Consider the following 17,065-nt stretch of genomic DNA (forward strand, 5'->3'; position numbering starts at 1 on the left):
ACTGGCTGGTGCACATAAGAAACTCTGATCTACTATGTGAAAACATACTCTGTATCATAGTAGATTTGCTGGGTTACCACCGAGCCCATACATCAGTCACGTTACAGGAAACTGACCTGGGAAACTGTCTTCCTCTGACCTTGGTAGAGTGGGAATACTCAGTAGCCAGGTTTTTTTTTTTTTACGTAGATTCCAAAGTAGTTGGGAACAACAGTTTCCAATTTGCCCCAAAATCCAGGATAATGAGCCAATGCAGCACATGTCATGATGACAGATATGGTTTTGAGTCACGCTCAGTACAGCGTGGGTTTGTGTTAGAGACTTTCAGGAGGGCCGGCTTCGACTTGTCAAAGTACAATGTGGTCATCAAAAGAACTACGTCACCTAGAACATAAATGTGGTAGACATAATAGAACACAAGCCAAACAGAGGAAAAGTGGTCAGAAATTTCCATGTATTTTTATCTTTTAGAGGAGATCAGTTAACCCTTAAACGCCGAAGGGTTATATTAAAAATCGTCTTCTGTGTGCCGAGGCGGTCTCGGAAAAATCACAGCACGCTTAGTTTTCAAGATTAAGAGTTCATTTTTGGCTCCTTTTTTTGTCATTGCTTGAAGTTTAGTATGCAACCATCAGAAATGAAAAAAATTATCATATAAATAATGCGATATATGATAGTGCGAAAACAAAATTTAATATATAATTGTATTCAAATTGGGCTATGCGCAAAACGGTTAAAGGTAACGTGTTAATTTTTTTCGTTGTAATGTACACTAAATTGCGATCATTTTGGTATATAACACATTGTAAAACAATAAAAGCAACACAGAGAAAATATTATCACAAAATAATGCATGAATTCGTAACGTGCGGACATAAATATTTTTTTCAAAAATTCACCATAAATCTAAATATTGTCCTAGAGACTTCCAATTTCTTTCAAAATGAAGACAAATGATTGAATATTAGCTTACAATTGCAGTTTTCGACCATATCTGATGAGTTAAAGTTGACCGAATGTCAAATTTTTTTTATATATATATTTTTTATATGCAATTATTTCAGAAATTAGAAAAGCTACAACATTCAAATATTTTAGTTTTATGCTACATGGAATTGCGCACATTTTCATATATAAAACTCTATGAAATGCCTAATATGAAACGGAGCAAATATTCCAAGAATGGGACGTACGCATTTCAGAGATTTGTGGCGGAGAATCCGCGCGCGGAGGGAAGGAAAGTTTTTTTTTTTTTTAAATTCACCATAAATCTAAATATTGTGCTAGAGACTTCGAATTTGTTTCAAGATGAAGATAAATAATTGAATATTACTAGACTGTAAGAGTTTTAGCTTACAATTGCGTTTTTCGACCATTTCGGTAGTCAAAGTTGACCGAACGTGGTTTTTTTCTATTTATTGTGATTTATATGCAAATATTTCAAAAATGAGAAAAGCTACAACCTTCAATTATTTTTAGTTGTATTCTACATGAAATTGCGCACATTTTCATATATAAAACTTTATGTAACGACTAATTTAAAATAGTGCAAACATTACCACAATCGCAAGTATGATTTTTTCGGAAGAGTTACCGCGCGGACGTAAAGAAAATGTTATTTTTTTCATAAATTCACCATAAATCGAAATATTGTGCTAGAGACTTCCAATTTGTTGCAAAATGAAGGTAAATGATTGAATATTACTAATATATAAGCGTTTTAGCTTACAATTGCGTTTTTCGACCATTTTGGTTGAGTCAAAGTTGACCGAAGGTTGAAAATTTGTCACATCATTTTTTATATGAAAATATTTCAAAATTGATAAAAGCTACAACCATGGGTTGTTTTTAGTTGTATTGTGCATGAAATTGCGCACATTTCCATATATAAAACTATGTAACGGCTAATTTTAAAATGGTGCAAACATTACCACAATCGCAGGTATGATTTTTTCCGGAAGAGTTACCGCGCGGACGTAAGGAAAATTTTTTTTCATAAATTCACCATAAATCGAAATATTGTGCTAGAGACTTCCAATTAGTGGCAAAATTAAGGTAAATTATTGAATATTACTAAAATATAAGAGTTCTAGCTTACAATTGCGTTTTTCGACCATTTCGGTAGAGTCAAAGTTGACCGAAGGTTGAAATTTAGGCACATCGTTATTTATATGAAAATATCTCAAAACTGATAAAAGCTACAATCATGAGTATTTTTTTATTGTATTCTACATAAAAATGCGCACATTTTCATATATATACAGGGGGTCCTCGAGTTACGACGTAGATCCGTTCTTACGATGCATCGTAATCACGTTTTTCCCAGCGTAAGAGTCGGAACATTGAAAAATAGACCAAATGATTTAAATGTAAATACCTATCAATAACAACGAGAGAACAATTCCTTACCTTTATTAGTTTGATTGGCTTGCACACTGGAGAGGAAGCTGCGGTGCTGGAGAGACTGGGGGAGGTTAGTGAAGAGAAAAAGAACCTCCAGAAGTTTGCTGGAGATGCTGAGGCAAGATGATTCTTGAGGTGAGGCAAGAAAACATACTAGTACTGGAGATGCTGAGGAGGTGATTCTTGAGGTGAGGCAGAACATACTACTGGAGATGTTGGGGCAGGTGAGTCTTTAGGTGAGGCAGAACCACAGAAGGTGCTGGAGATACTGGGGCAGGTGAGTCTGGGTAGCAGAACATTCAGAAGGTGCTGGAGATTGTGGGGCAGGCGAGTCTGGATTAGCAGAGGCAGCTGAGGTAGAGGGTACAGGATCTCCTGCAGGCCTCTCTACCTTCTTAAAATACTGCTCCAGGTTAGTCTGAACAGAGAGCGACCTCTTTTCATCCAAGATCTCCTTGTAACACTGCATCAAATCCATGACGCCTCTGGAAACCCTAGTGAACCTGTCCAAGTTGGGATCCTGAGCCTCAAAAGTTGACAACGCTTGCTGCAACTCTGCAAAACCTCTTATCAAGTCCTGCCTTGTGAAAGCCTTAGGCTCTGGGGTGGGTGCTTCTTCTTCTTCCTCTATTATCTGCTTCTCCAGTTTGTATCAGGTCCTCAGCAGATAACTCCTCGCCATGAGACTCCAGCAGCTCTGTAACATCATCAACCTCCATCTCCAAATTGATTTCCTTACTCAGGGCAACAACGTTCTTGACAACTAGCTGAACTGTGTCCTCAAACCCATGGAAATCATTCACAAATTGAGGGCAAATTTTCTTCCAGACACCATTCATGTTTGTTTGCTTAACCTCCTCCCAGGAATTAGCAATGTTCTTTACAGCATCAAGGATGTTGTAGGATTTCCAAAAGTCCTTCAGAGTCAAGTCCTTCTTGGTTTCAGTTGCCTGTAAAGCCATAGCAATTGTCCTTCGTAGGTAGTAGGCCTTGAACGAAGCAATCACTCCTTGGTCCATAGGCTGTAAAAGGGCCGTGGTATTAGGTGGAAGGTAAACCACCTTGACATTAGGGTTGAAGTCTCCCAGCTGGGCAGGGTGTCCAGGGGCATTGTCCAGCACTAGCAACACCTTAAAGGGGATACCCTTGGAGGCGCAATACCGCTCCACACTTGGAACAAAATGGTTTACGAACCAGTCCTCAAACACTGCAAGTGTCACCCATGCCTTCTTGTTGGACTTCCAAATTACTGGTAGTTGACCCTTCCAAATGCCTTGAGTGCCCTTGGATTTTCAGCCTGATACACCAACCAAGGGCTTCAGTTTGAAGTCGCCAGCAGCATTACCCCCAAGAAGTAAAGTTAGCCTCTCCTTGCTGGCTTTATGACCGGGTGCTGAACTTCTCTCCTTGGCGATGTAAGTGCGGTTAGGCATACGTTTCCAAAACAAACCTGTCTCGTCTACGTTAAACACTTGCTGAGCAGAATAACCCCCCTCCTTAATTATCTCAGACAACGCTTATTTTGGAAATTCACTCGCTGCTTTCTCATCCCCACTAGCAGCTTCACCTTGCAATTTAAGGTTATGGTAATTGGCCCGAGCCTTAAATCGCATAAACCAACCCCTACTAGCCACAAACTCTTCACTTTCACTTCCCTCCCCCTTTTCTTTTTTTTCAACGCTTCAAACAATCTTTTCGCCTTCTCCTGAATCACCATAAGGCTGACTGGGATACGCCGTTGATTTTGGTCTTCCAACCAAAGCACCAATAACCTTTCCATTTCAATTATTAGACCACTACGCTGCTTAGTTATCACTGTCGCTTTCATAGGAGCAGATCCTTTCACATGTTCAACGATGCGCTCTTTATCTTTGATAATGGTAGCAACGGTCGAACGGCTAAGGCCAAGCGAGCGGCCAATGTTTGTTGGCGTTTCTCCCTTCTCAGATCGCTTTATAATGTCCACTTTAATTTCCATGGTGATGGCCTTTCTTTTCTTCGATGCATACCATCAGAAGAGTCCGCCTTGCGCTTGGGTAGCCATAACAAAGAGCAAAAAGTTACAAAAACGATACAACACGAGGGAGAGAGAGGCAGTGTAAACAACCAAAATGGCGTATGGGCGAGGACTGAGCGTAGCGAAGCGACGCCGTCCTCTCCCCACAAAGCGTATTCTTCCGCCAGTGCGCCTGGAACTAGTTCGCTTTGTTTGTTTACGTTGCTTACGACGCTAAACCGCGTAAGACGGAACGACGCAAAAATATTATTTTTTATATTTTTATGGGGGCGCGTTCGTAACCACGAAACATCGTTAAGTCGAGACCAGCGTAACCCGAGGACTTACTGTATGGTACAAAAATGATGTCAAAGTGACTAAATAATTTCCGAGATGTGTCACAGATACTTTTTAGTGCGGCAAGAAAGAAATTCGCGCTTGCGCGCCCTCGTAACGATTGTAAACAAAACAACAGTTCCGTGAACTCCCAGCATCCCCCAAGGTGCGTGATTCAAGAGTTTTCGGCTGGTAGGCCTAAAAGTATTTTTCCGTGAATTTTTAAAAAATCTTTTGTATATCGACGTAAAATATGTCCAGTCGGCACCCGAGAGACAAAAAATGTTGACGTAAAATACGTCCAGTCGGCGTTTAAGGGTTAACCCTACTCCTTGTCAAGTTGTACCAATTGGGTAATACAGAAGGGAAGGTCATGAAAGGAATACGTGCCTTTCTGGCAATTAAGAACATATCTGTTTAAAATGATCATGATGGTTGGTTCGTGACTGCATCGAACCATTTTTCATGTTCTACATAAAGAATGTTACCCACAGTTCATTGGACGTTTAATGGAAAGGTTATGTTAGAACCTTGTACTTTTTTTACATGTTTGGAAAGAAGTGCCAGAAGGGCCCTATGTAACAGAAACGAGTCTAATGACAAAGGCCCACCTCTGACCACCCCTCTATCAACTAACCTGGGTTTGAAGAATAACTAACAGGATCACGAGTTAAAGAGGGGTATGTGGGTGGTTCCACATGACTCATGACCAATCACAGATGCCAATAGTCCCTTGCATACACAATTATTTTAAACTTTACCAGCTTCCAGCTGGCGCTAAGTATTTATCCTAATGTTAAGACCTCAGGTTTGTTAGTTATGAAAAATACAAATTGATTAAAAATGTCATTTGTTCATATACGAAACAAACCACCTTCGGTCTTAACATTAGGATTTACTAGCGCCAAGCTGGAAACTGGTAGAATTAAAATTAAGCTTGTGCGATCCAGGAACTATTGGCATCTATACCAGGTCACGGGACATGTATTACCCAGAATGCCCTCGGCGTCCCGTGACCTACCAGTTATCTTTCTACCGCCTTTAAGATAGGACATGTTTACCGTCTTATCTGTTTAAAACCGGTTTTAGTTTGCCCGTTTTAATCCATTTCACTTTCATTTTTCTTGTTAATTCTCTTTCTCTGAGTGTGATCTGTGAGAGTGTGTAAGTGTTGAGATGGAGATTTTTGCTTCACCATCGGGATGATCTTCCGTTTCGAAGACAGACAAAGGAAATGCCCTGGAGTCAGTGGCTTTCCATGTTCAAGATTCTTAACTTCGGTGTTGACGGATCCTCATCCAGAGAAAATGTATGTACAATTACTAATCCTTGTTCTGTTTGTCGCGGTTGGTCGGTGGAACAGTGGAGGAAGTTTTATGAGAAAGACAAGTACAAAAGAAAGGAGACAACGCCATCTTTGGATGACAAGCGTTGCCAGCTTTTGTATCGGCAATACACCAGACTGCTCCATATGTTTCGCCACCTGCTTTTGATTTGTCCCATACCCATTCAGTTTCTCCTAGCAGTTCGTTATTGGAAACTCTAGGTGGGGTTTTGGGTAATTTTATGCATAATTTTTACGCTCTGTTGTTCCCAGCAGGGAGGGGGGGGAGCATTGGCATCTTTGTTCCAGGTGCCGGCTCCCAACACGCACAGGATGGAAGGTACGTGGCCGGCGCTAGTCCTACCAGACGTACCAACCTTTGAAGGTGTGCTGTCACATTATATGGTGTCAGGATTCCAGCAGAGTCCAGCAGCGCTGAATATTCCTCATCCCCCTGGCTTGCACTTTATGGGAAATAATGAAGCGGCTACTCCAACAACTTCAATGTTTACGGCGATGCAGAACGTTGGAGGTAGTTTTGCTGCAAACGCAGGGATGCCAGCAGCAGCTGCCCAGTCTCTCCCTACAAGATTGGTGACGTCACACACCGACATGGCAGACGCGATGACGTCGCGGCCTACTGCTTCTCGGTCTACTTCGCTGCCTCTGGACCCAAATACGCTGTCTGACTCGGTGGTACACACTGTAATGAAGAAATTACATGATCTAGTGAAGAAAATTAATAAGAAAGACAAAAAGAAAAGGCGTGATTCGTCGTCGTCTTCATCGTCTTCCTCTAGCTTGGCGCCATCGCTAAGTTTGATGACATCACGGCGTGTACCAGTCAAGCGTTGGAGGATACGGGATTTCGTGACTGATCCTCGGGCCAAGAGGAGAAGAGTGAATTCTTCTTCATCTTCGGGCCAGGACTGTCACATCCCAGTCAGCAAGAAAGGCAAGAAGTCAGTGGCTGGTAAGCTCAAAGCTAGCGGACGAAGCCGTTTACAAGAGTCCGAATGAGCGAGTTGACGGTCGCGAGGCTAGCGACCGACGCAGAGTTGCCAGTAGAGACTACAAAGAGTCTAAGAGAGACTACAATACCGTTGGCGAAATCGACGTTGAAGGGGAAAAGTGCAGCAAAGGATAGAGCACAGATACTGGTTTTGCCTTTAAGACCGTTTAAAATACGGAGAAAGGATGAAAGTCTCCATTGACTTCCAACCTTTTGAGTGCTTTATGATATATGACTGGCCATGTTGTTCCCCCACCCTTTTGGTTGAAGCTAGGGCCAATAAGAAGACTGCCTTCAGGGTCAGGCTCCTATCTGTGGACTGCCTTAGTGGTTCGGTTCGTAGGGGGGTTTTGTCAGACTACTCAGTACCATGGTCAAATCCCAATCTGGGGCTTTTAGTTCCTTTGGTGAACATGACTGCTCAAAGCTCTTCATCAACATGGCCAACTCCCATGAAGATGAAATGTACACACCTTCCATGCGTAAGACCGAGGCTAGAGCAGCCCTGTACCCCTTCACCGCAGATACAGACATATGTCTTTCTGTCCTGAGATGTATCAGAAAGTCTGCTAATTGCTGAATAGTGGTACCGAGTGGAGACAAGTTCCCTCTACGACACCAATCACAGTATGCTGACCATTTTCCTTGTTATACTGCTGCTGATGACTTTCTGATATTTCCTGCCATCTGTGCTGCTGCTTTTTGCAAAAACCCTCTCGCTCGCAGGAGATACTTAACAGTCTCCACCCATGAAGTGATAGGGACTTCACCGACCGGTGTTACCTCTCCATGTGCGGCTGACATAGTAGGTTGTTCCATGGAGGTAACTCTCTCGACACGTCTATAAGGAGTTCCAAGAGGTCCAGGAACCATTCAGAAGCCTTTGGCCATAAAGGAGCTACCAGAGTCATTCTGAGGCTCTGGGACCTCATTACCCTGTTCAGAACCTGACGGATTAGACAAAATGGAGGAAATGCGTAAACGTCCAGATTGTCCCATGGGTGTTGTAGTGCATCTTATGCTACTGCCTCTATTTCTGGGACTACCGAACAATACACTTCCAACTTTTTGTTTTACCTGGTTGCGAGCAGGTCTATGATCCGCCTTTCCCACAACATGAGCATCCTCTCTACTACCTGTTGGTGATAGGACCACTCCATTCCCAGGATCTGATCCCTGCGGCTCAACTTGTTGGCCACTATGTTTCTTTTTCCTGGAATATATCTGGCCCTGATGTCTACTAGGTTCTCTACAGCCCACTGATGAAGTTGAACTGTCATCACATGTATGTAACTGTCGAGAAACTAGACCTCCTTGTTTGTTTATGTAAGCGACTTCTGTGGTGTTGTCTGACATCAATACCACTGATTGCCTTTTCACCCTCTCCCTGAATTCCTGTAGAGCTAGAACGCTGCTTTTAACTTCAGCACGTTTATATGGAGTTCTCTGTCCTCACCTCTCCATTTTGTTGAAACCATCAGCTCCTCCATATGGGCTTCCCAACCTTCTAGTGACGCTTCTGAGAACAGCAAGAGATCCGGGGAAGGTTGGTGAAGGGGAACACCCACTGTCAGGTTGTTGTCCTTCACCCACACAGCAAGTCTTTCCTCACTTCTGCCGAGAAGGGAATCTGCTCGTATGGTTGATCTACTACTGGTGACCAAAACTCCATCCTCCATTGTAGAGATCGAAGGTGCAGCCTCCCTTGTGGTACTAGCTACTCCAAGGAAGTTAGAACTCCCAGTACTACCTGCCACTGTCTTGCTGGCTGTGTTTGTTTTTCCAGAAAGGCATTCACCACTTGTTTGCATTTCTCTACTCTCTGATCTGTGGGGAATACTTTGGCTTTTATTGTGTCTATAACCATTCCCAGATACACTAGCCGTTGACTTGGATCCAACTGCGACTTCTCCCGATTTATCACAATACCAAAGCTGTGACAAAACTGTAGAAGGGTCGCCCTGTCCCTGAGTAATTTCTCTCCGGACTTTGCTATCACCAGCCAATCGTCTAGATATCTTATTAGCCTGATCCCCTGAGCATGCACCCATGTTGACACGAGAGTGAACACTTGTAAAAACTTGAGGCGACATTGTCAATCTGAAGCACAGGACTTTGAACTCGAAAACTTTCTCTGCAAGACTGAAGCGGAGAAATTTCCTGTAAGACTGATGGACTGGGATCTGAAAGTATGCGTCCTTCAAGTCGATTGTCAGCATAAAGTCCTTGATCCTGACTGCTTGTAGAACCTTCTTTGGAGTTTCCATTTTGAATCTGGTTTTTCTTATAAACAGATTCAATGTTGACAGGTCTATTACTGTCCTGCAGTCCCCATTGGCTTTGGGTACAAGGAAAATCCTGCTGTAAAACCCCTTTGATGGAATGGATACTTGTTCCATAGCCCCTTTTTTCATCATCATCTTCCTCTTGCAGAATAAAAGCCTTCTGAGGTTCGTGAGCATAAGCAAGGTGAGGTAATGGCTGTTCTGTCAGGGGTGGGGATACTTCAAACGGAATCAAATACCCGACCCTGAGAACATCCACCACCCACTGCTCTGCTCCCAGTTCCTGCCACACCTTCCAGTGATTTGCCAGGCAACCCCCCCACTGGTGTGGCTGAGTGATGAGAGGCGCCCATCCTATCTTCTTGAGCCTCTCCCTCTTCCCTTAATCCCCCTTCTTCTGCTATTTCTATTGTGAAATGGCCAATGAGCTAACTTCTTTGGGAAAGGTCCTCTATTTTCCCATAGTTTATAAACCATGGCATGGTACCAGCATCCAGTGAGGGAAACCAATAGATTCTCTCATATCTTTGGTTCAAGAATTTATAGTCCATTCTCTTGGAATACTCCTAATATTCGGAAATGGATATAGGTGGCAAACTCCCAGTCAGTTATAGAGACTTACCTCCCTCCAATAAGTAAGTATCCTAATGTTAAGACCGAAGGTTTGTTTCGTATATGAACAAATGATAAATTTGTAACTAATTTGTATTTTTCATCACTAACAAACCTGAGGTCTTAACAGTTAAAGGCCCACCTCGAAGCACCCCTCTAGCAGTCTAAACTGGGTTAGAAGTGTAACTGGTAGGTCACAGGATGCTGAGGGCATCCTGGGTAATACATGCCCCGTGGCCAGGTATAGATGCCAATAGTCCCTGGATCGCACAAGTTTAATTTTAATTCTACCGGTTTCCAGCTTGGCGCTAGTAAATCCTAAGGTTAAGACCTCATGTTTGTTAGTTATGAAAAATACAAATTAGTTAAAAATTTGTAATTTTGTTGTGACTGTTGTTGGTTGTTTATTTATTTTTTTTTTCTTTCTTTTTTGCAGGCTTTATATTTATTACTGCAGTGTGGTTACAATGTAGAAGAGGCTATTCGTAGGCATAGGATGAACCCTACTCCATTAGCGTCCACAATGACGTTATGGTCAGAGGAAGAGTGCAGAAACTTTGAAAATGGTCTTAAAACATATGGCAAGGACTTCCATCTAATACAGCAGAATAAGGTAATAAATAAAATATTTTATTGTTATTTGTGGTTGTATTTTTATATTTCAAAATGTGCAAACATTTATTTAGTTAGCATATTCTTAACATTGCTATCACTAAAGTATATACATGACCGGCTTTAGTAGGCTTTGAATTATCTGTAGAAAAAGCAGTTGTATATATTTTAAAGATGGATGGCAAAAAATGGACAAACTAGATTTGAGAAACAATGTGATACCCATCTGCCAAACTTAACGTTTATAAGTTACATTTGAACTGGAAATGATATATTGCATACAAAAAAGCCAAAATAAAAAATGCATTAAACCAGATTAAAAAAACTCAGAACCTGATGTTGCCATACCAAGCAACTACTCTGTTTAGTTTATGGAAGCCAGATATTTGGCTTAGCACATTAAACACAAAACCCAGATCCAATTCTCAGTGAATGATAAATCTGTCCACACAGGACTTGGCAGCAGCGTGAGGTTCAACATAAATTTCTGCAAATGACTTAACTAAAAGTTTTTCAAGCAGAGTTGATTTCAAGAGTACAGTAATGCCCAGAGCTTATGCGATTCGATTTGCACGAATTCACAATAGCGCGAATTTTTCATTGGAACCTAACTGATTATCATATGCGAGTTCTTCACAAAAGTGCGAACATTTGCGAATCCTCCAGAAACACTGCAGAACCACGCAAAAGTGTCTATGTTTCATTTATTATGTAAATTTTTCAGTTTTAAAGCTTTTCTCTATAAAATCTTTATTAAGAATGTATTATTTTTATTTTTGTACATTCATAAATGTGATGCAAAGGTAATTACAGCACCTATAGTTAGTGCATATACGTACCTTTTACAAGATACAATACCCATTCACAAAATTACTGCACTTTTCAGAGATGATATCCCATTAGAAACTATAATTTCTGAAGCATGTACTAGTATACTACAATTCGTATAAGTTTTCATGTGTTTAAGTGTAAAATCAGTATGGAAATTTTGTGTATGCTAATTATATTTTTGAAAATAATACAAAGGCAGTACTTAAGAACTCCATGATCAACTAGTAAAACATGTCAGAGACATAACAGAGTTGCCGTTCTGTGAAATTTACTTTCTTAACCCCTGAGGAAAGTGCTGGTACAATCTGTATGTATTAGGTTATGTAATTACAGCACATAATGTTCATGTACTTTCAGAAGATAACCCTCCAGAGTTTTACCTCACATGATGTACGTATTTCTCTCTCTGTCCATAGTTAGCTCTCGCACTAGTTCATGATTTTAAATTGACTGAATTTTACCTCTGCAAACATTACGTATGTACATACACATTTTCTTTATTTTATTGAATTGTGTACCTTTATTATGACTGACTTACGAAGTTTACTTAGTGACCCAAAGAAGTTTAATACTGTATTTAGATATACGATTGGGTAGGCTAACTCGGGAATGTAGGCTAAATGTGTTAAAGCCACTATTTTAAAGAAAGTTATGCAGTATAAATGTATTCTCATATTATTGTATAATAAAATACTACCAAAGCGGTTAATGTTTTGGTTTCAAAATCAGCTGAGGCTGAATCTGAGTTTAGTTCACCGTGTTTATGTTTTGTTTTGCCGTATTTAACTCAATTTGGAGCGAATTGCCTTGCTTCTAGTTAGCATAAAATATCTAAATACTTTACTTATATGAGACAAGGTAATTCATCGTTATATGACATGTTTTTTAGTCGAAATATGAATTTAATATGTCTCATAAACTAAATTATTTTTTTCGTTAACAGTGTTTGCACGTTAAAGCTTGTTTGCCATACATATTACTCATTGAAGTTCTAAGGACTGTCATGGGTCTTTTAAGTTGCTTTGTGATGGTGGCTCTTGTGGTGTTGCTTTTGTGGATACTACCAGGCATCATCTTTCAAAGAACTGTTACCTGTTTGCTTGCCTTTGCCCCTTCCAAGTTTCATGCCTCTACCAACCAAGTCTTTCATCAAAGTGTTGGTGTTCATTGAGGACTTTAGTTGGTATAGTGTCTTTGGGCAAGTCTAACAATTTTTTGCCCTCTCTCTTGTATGTCCTTTGTCTCAGGCTGTGAAAGTGATCTTTCTCAAGACTTACATGTTGGCTTCAACAGTTCTGTGCTTATGCATAGTTGAAGTTTTATCAGGAGGTCCTTAGCCAGCTTGGGAGCACTGCTTCCTGGATTTGAGTGCCCCTTCTTTGCTCTTATACCTTATCAGGTGTGTGTTTTTTATTAGGTACCTGTCCTTATGCCTCATGCATGAGGCAACTACCTGGCTTTCCAAGATTGATATTGGTTTCACTGTCAGCTGTCTATGAGAGTAGTTCTTCATGCATTTGGTTCTACAGAGGCTCTTCTGCTTCATTGTTACCCTTAAATTGCAATTAAAGGTAATTTTGATTAAAGGGTATTTGTATAACAAACTACAGAGATGTGTATTTCTGGTGATAGAAGTTCACTCTTGACATGGTTCGGAAGTCACGTAAAGCCGTTGGTCCTGTTGCTGAATAACCACTGTTCCATGCAATGTAAAAACACCATACAAACAAACAATGAGAGATTGGTGCAGATGGGTGCTAAAAATCCTTTCCCCTTTTCTCTTGTGAAGGTTTCAAACAAACTTTTAGCCTTCTCTCAAATAAACATAATGCTAAATGGGATATGCTGTTGATGTTGGCCTTCCAGCCAATGCAATAATATTTCCATGTCAATAACAAGGCCATTATGCTCAGTTGTTTTCATAGGAGCAGATTGTTTCACACTGAAGTTTGCACTTTTTATCTCTGAGGATCATCGACACAGTTGTGTGACTGAACCCCAGTACGCGACTGATGTTTCGCCCTTCTTGGATCATTTTAATTTGTCAATTTTTACTTACATGGAGATGGCTTTCTTTTCTTTGTAGCACTGCCACCAGAAGAGTCTGCCTCATGCTTGGGAACCATAATGCAAACTCTTCTGGTAGCGCTGCCACCAGAAGAGTGCCTCATGCTTGGGAACCATAATGCAAACTTCTGGTAGCGCTGCCACCAGAAGATTCTGGCTTATGCTTGGGAACCATAATGCAAACAATTTCTCCAAGAAAGCAACATAAAAGAGAGAGCGAATGATGCACAATTTAAGAGGGCGTATAACAAGTGAATGACTGACATCTTCCCATAAACATACATGTTACATATGCATAAAAAAAACTCTCTCTCTCTCTCTCTCTCTCTCTCTCTCTCTCTCTCTCTCTCTCTCTCTCTCTCTCTCTCTCTCTCTCTCTCTCTCTCTGTCAGTGAGAGAGAGAGAAGTTTTAAAGCGTTCCCCTGGTAATAAACTGGTTTTCTTACCTTTTTATAGTGCCAACGGCCATGCTGCTCAGAAACTAGTTGCAGTCTTTTGTCACTAATGACGCTATAAGACTGAAACAATAAAACTTCAGAACATCTGCCATAACCTGGAACCGATTTTTTTATGAATATAATTGAAAACCTCTGTCTGATCAGAACGACAGAAAGTCGAGTCCAACATTGCCCGGTGACTGCGTATGCTTGTAAGACAAAATTTTTCATCCAAACATATAATTGTAAACTTGTTTGCCCACCTTACCCCTTACTCTTCTGGTTAGGGGTGGGTGCACAAAAATGAGATATGTTGCAGGGTTACAATATACTAGATGGCCTGGGCATGTGTAGTGGAACCTTAGCTTTTTAGCTCTTCAAGTGAGTTTAGCTAGGTCTGTTTTACACTGAATAGGACTTCTGGTTAATGGGGTTGTATGAAAACTTTTTAAGTGTTTTACAATGTTAATACAAGTAAAATTAAGTGCAGTTGTGGGATATGTACACTTCAGTTTACTAATGTTGGTCACACATTAAGCATTGGAGATTGTTTTGAGGTGGGCTGAGGGAACACCATAGGTGAATGGGAAAATTGACAAAAGCTAATGAAAACTCAACATGCACCAAAGTCATTATGATTGAACACTGTAAGGGGATAGTGTCGTCAGCGAACCTCATGTAGTGCATTCCCATACAAACAAACAAAACAAAACAAAACTCATCCAGTTTATTGTAGCCATTACTAAAAGTTCCTAGCAGCGTCCTTGTGTCCCTAGATGCAACCCCTTTTGTTCCTTTTGCTGTACCTCTATGCATATTCTTTCCTGCATCTTGCTATTCACCCTCTCCTAACAATTGTTTCAAAGTGGTACTGCAAGGTTTTCCTCTTGTTACACCTTTCAAACCTTTCTACTCTCAATTTCCCTTTTGCAGTTATATGACTTCGTACATGCCAGTAAATAGTGTACTATTATATAGGTATTGCATGTCTTTTGATACTGGCTGGGTGTTTAGGTATGGTTTGGGCAAAAATAAATGCTGATTATTCCTATACAGTTTGAATTCAAAAGCTTTTGTTATAAAACTAGTATTTTCAGATGCTGTAAATGCTGAATTTATTGTGTTAATTTTTTGATGTGTTAACTTTATTTAATCGAAGAATTTTTTATTTTTCAGGTACGAACGAGATCTGTGGGTGAATTAGTACAATTTTACTACTTATGGAAGAAAACAGAGAGACATGATCTTTTTGCAACTAAAACAAGAATTGAGAAAAAGAAATACATAGTTCATCCTGGAACTACGTAAGTATATATAAAGTCATGTTTTAGATTTTCTAAATATATAATAATTCTGAATTGAGAAAGTCTTTTGCATATCTTTCAAAACTGAAATACAGTTGACCCCCTGCTATTTGCCGACTCGCGTTTCGTGGGATGCCTATTCACGGATTTTTCCATGGAACATATACACAGTATTTGCAGAAAATTCTCCTGGGTTGGGATGTCTTGAGGAAGACATAGGGGTGGCTAGAGGTGGGCAGTACAACGTTAAGACCTCAGGTTTTAGCTATGAAAAATACAAATTGTCTTAGAAAATTTGTCATTTCTTCATATGCGAACAAACCTTCGGTCTTAACAATAGGATAGACTTATACTTGGAGGGAGGTACAGACATCCTAAACTGGCTGGGGGCCTACCCACAAGTCCAACTCCAAAAGTAGTATCTACAGGAGAGGGACTGATGCCCGTTAGAAGCTAGATAAATTGGTATCAAACAATTCAGCCACTGGGTTACCTACAATGATAAATGGGACAAATCATTGCATTAGGGAACTAAAGAGAAACTCTGACTATTTGATAACAAACCAATGCAGCAGGGGTTCGTTACTACTCCTCACTCCCCCTTGCTAGGGAGCAGAGTATATGCTACTGGAAAGAGGGTTTGATTATCTGTACACCAAGCAACCAAACTATCACTATGACTACCTTACCCACCTGTATCAGACCAGTCCAGCAAATGACGTGTCTATTCCTCAACCCAGTCGTAGGAAGAAGGAAAGAAACAAGAAAGAAAGAGACTAGCCAACTTCCACACAATCATCTTAGGTAAGATACAAATGTGCCCTGTTAAGGGCAACAATGAGTTACACAATCTTTTGGGCAGCCACCACAGGACCTAGGGAAAATGTGTCCATAGATCTGTGGGCAACACCTTTAAGATAGAAAGAGGTGAACGTGGACTGGCGTAACCAAGTACCAGCGCTCAGAACTCTATGAACAGCCAAATTTTTCTTGAAAGCCAGAGAGACCAATACCCCTGACATCGTGTGCTCTATCCTGCACAGACGTGGCAGCGGAATCATCAAGAGTCAAATACGCTTGTCTGATATTCACGTATCCAAAAAGTGATTGTATTCTTGGACACCTCTTACTTGGTACCCCCCGTGCTAACAAATAGCCTACAACAGCCTGGCCTAAGATGTCCTGTCCTCTTAAGATAGCAACGCAGAGCCCTGACAGGACATAACAAAAGCTCGTGAGAATCACCACCCACAAAGTCATCAAGTGATGGAATGGAAAAGGAGGTGAACCTATCATCCTGCACCGAGGGAATCTGGGTCTTTGCCACGAATTCCGGAACAAATTCAAAGGACACTGACCCCCAACCCCTGGTGTGCTTCACATCATAGCTCAGGCCGTGTAGCTCCCCCAATCTCTTCGAAGAAGCCAATGCCAGGAGGAAAACTGTTTTGAGTGTCAAGTTCCTGTCTGATGAATGACGCATAGGCTCACCAGGAGTTTTAGTGAAACTTCTCAAGACCAAGGAAACATCCCACGTTGGAGGCTTGAGCTCTCTAGGAGAACACGATACCTCTTAAGATGTAACACTAAACTCAGGGCTGCCCTGTAGCCCAGGGATGTTGGCACGCGTCCTCCACTAACGCCAGAGGATCCAGAATCACCGAACAGAATATCTCCAGTTTCCTGTTGAATGGGTCGCAAAGAGGTCCAGCATGGGTCTCCCCCAAACCTGGAAGAGCCTGTCGACCTCAGCCTGATGGAGAGACCATTCTGTGTCTAGGATCTGATCTCGACGACCGAGCTTGTCCGCGACCACATTCCTTTTGCCAGGGATATACCTGGCTGA

At 41.1% G+C, this 17,065-nt stretch overlaps 1 protein-coding gene across 9 annotated transcripts in view; it reads left to right on the forward strand.

The window, feature by feature from the left end:
- The window catches only part of LOC135200085 (mesoderm induction early response protein 1-like), a 73,382-nt gene that overhangs the window by 45,066 nt on the left and 11,251 nt on the right, over nt 1-17,065 (forward strand). For all 9 annotated transcript variants that reach the window (XM_064228395.1, XM_064228389.1, XM_064228387.1 and 6 more), the window contains 2 exons: nt 10,405-10,581; nt 15,092-15,219. In XM_064228395.1, coding sequence (XP_064084465.1) covers nt 10,405-10,581; nt 15,092-15,219 — 305 coding nt within the window. The remainder of the gene's footprint in view (nt 1-10,404; nt 10,582-15,091; nt 15,220-17,065) is intronic.

The sequence above is a fragment of the Macrobrachium nipponense genome, chromosome 26, assembly GCF_015104395.2.
Source record: "Macrobrachium nipponense isolate FS-2020 chromosome 26, ASM1510439v2, whole genome shotgun sequence".
NCBI classification, from domain to species: domain Eukaryota; kingdom Metazoa; phylum Arthropoda; class Malacostraca; order Decapoda; family Palaemonidae; genus Macrobrachium; species Macrobrachium nipponense.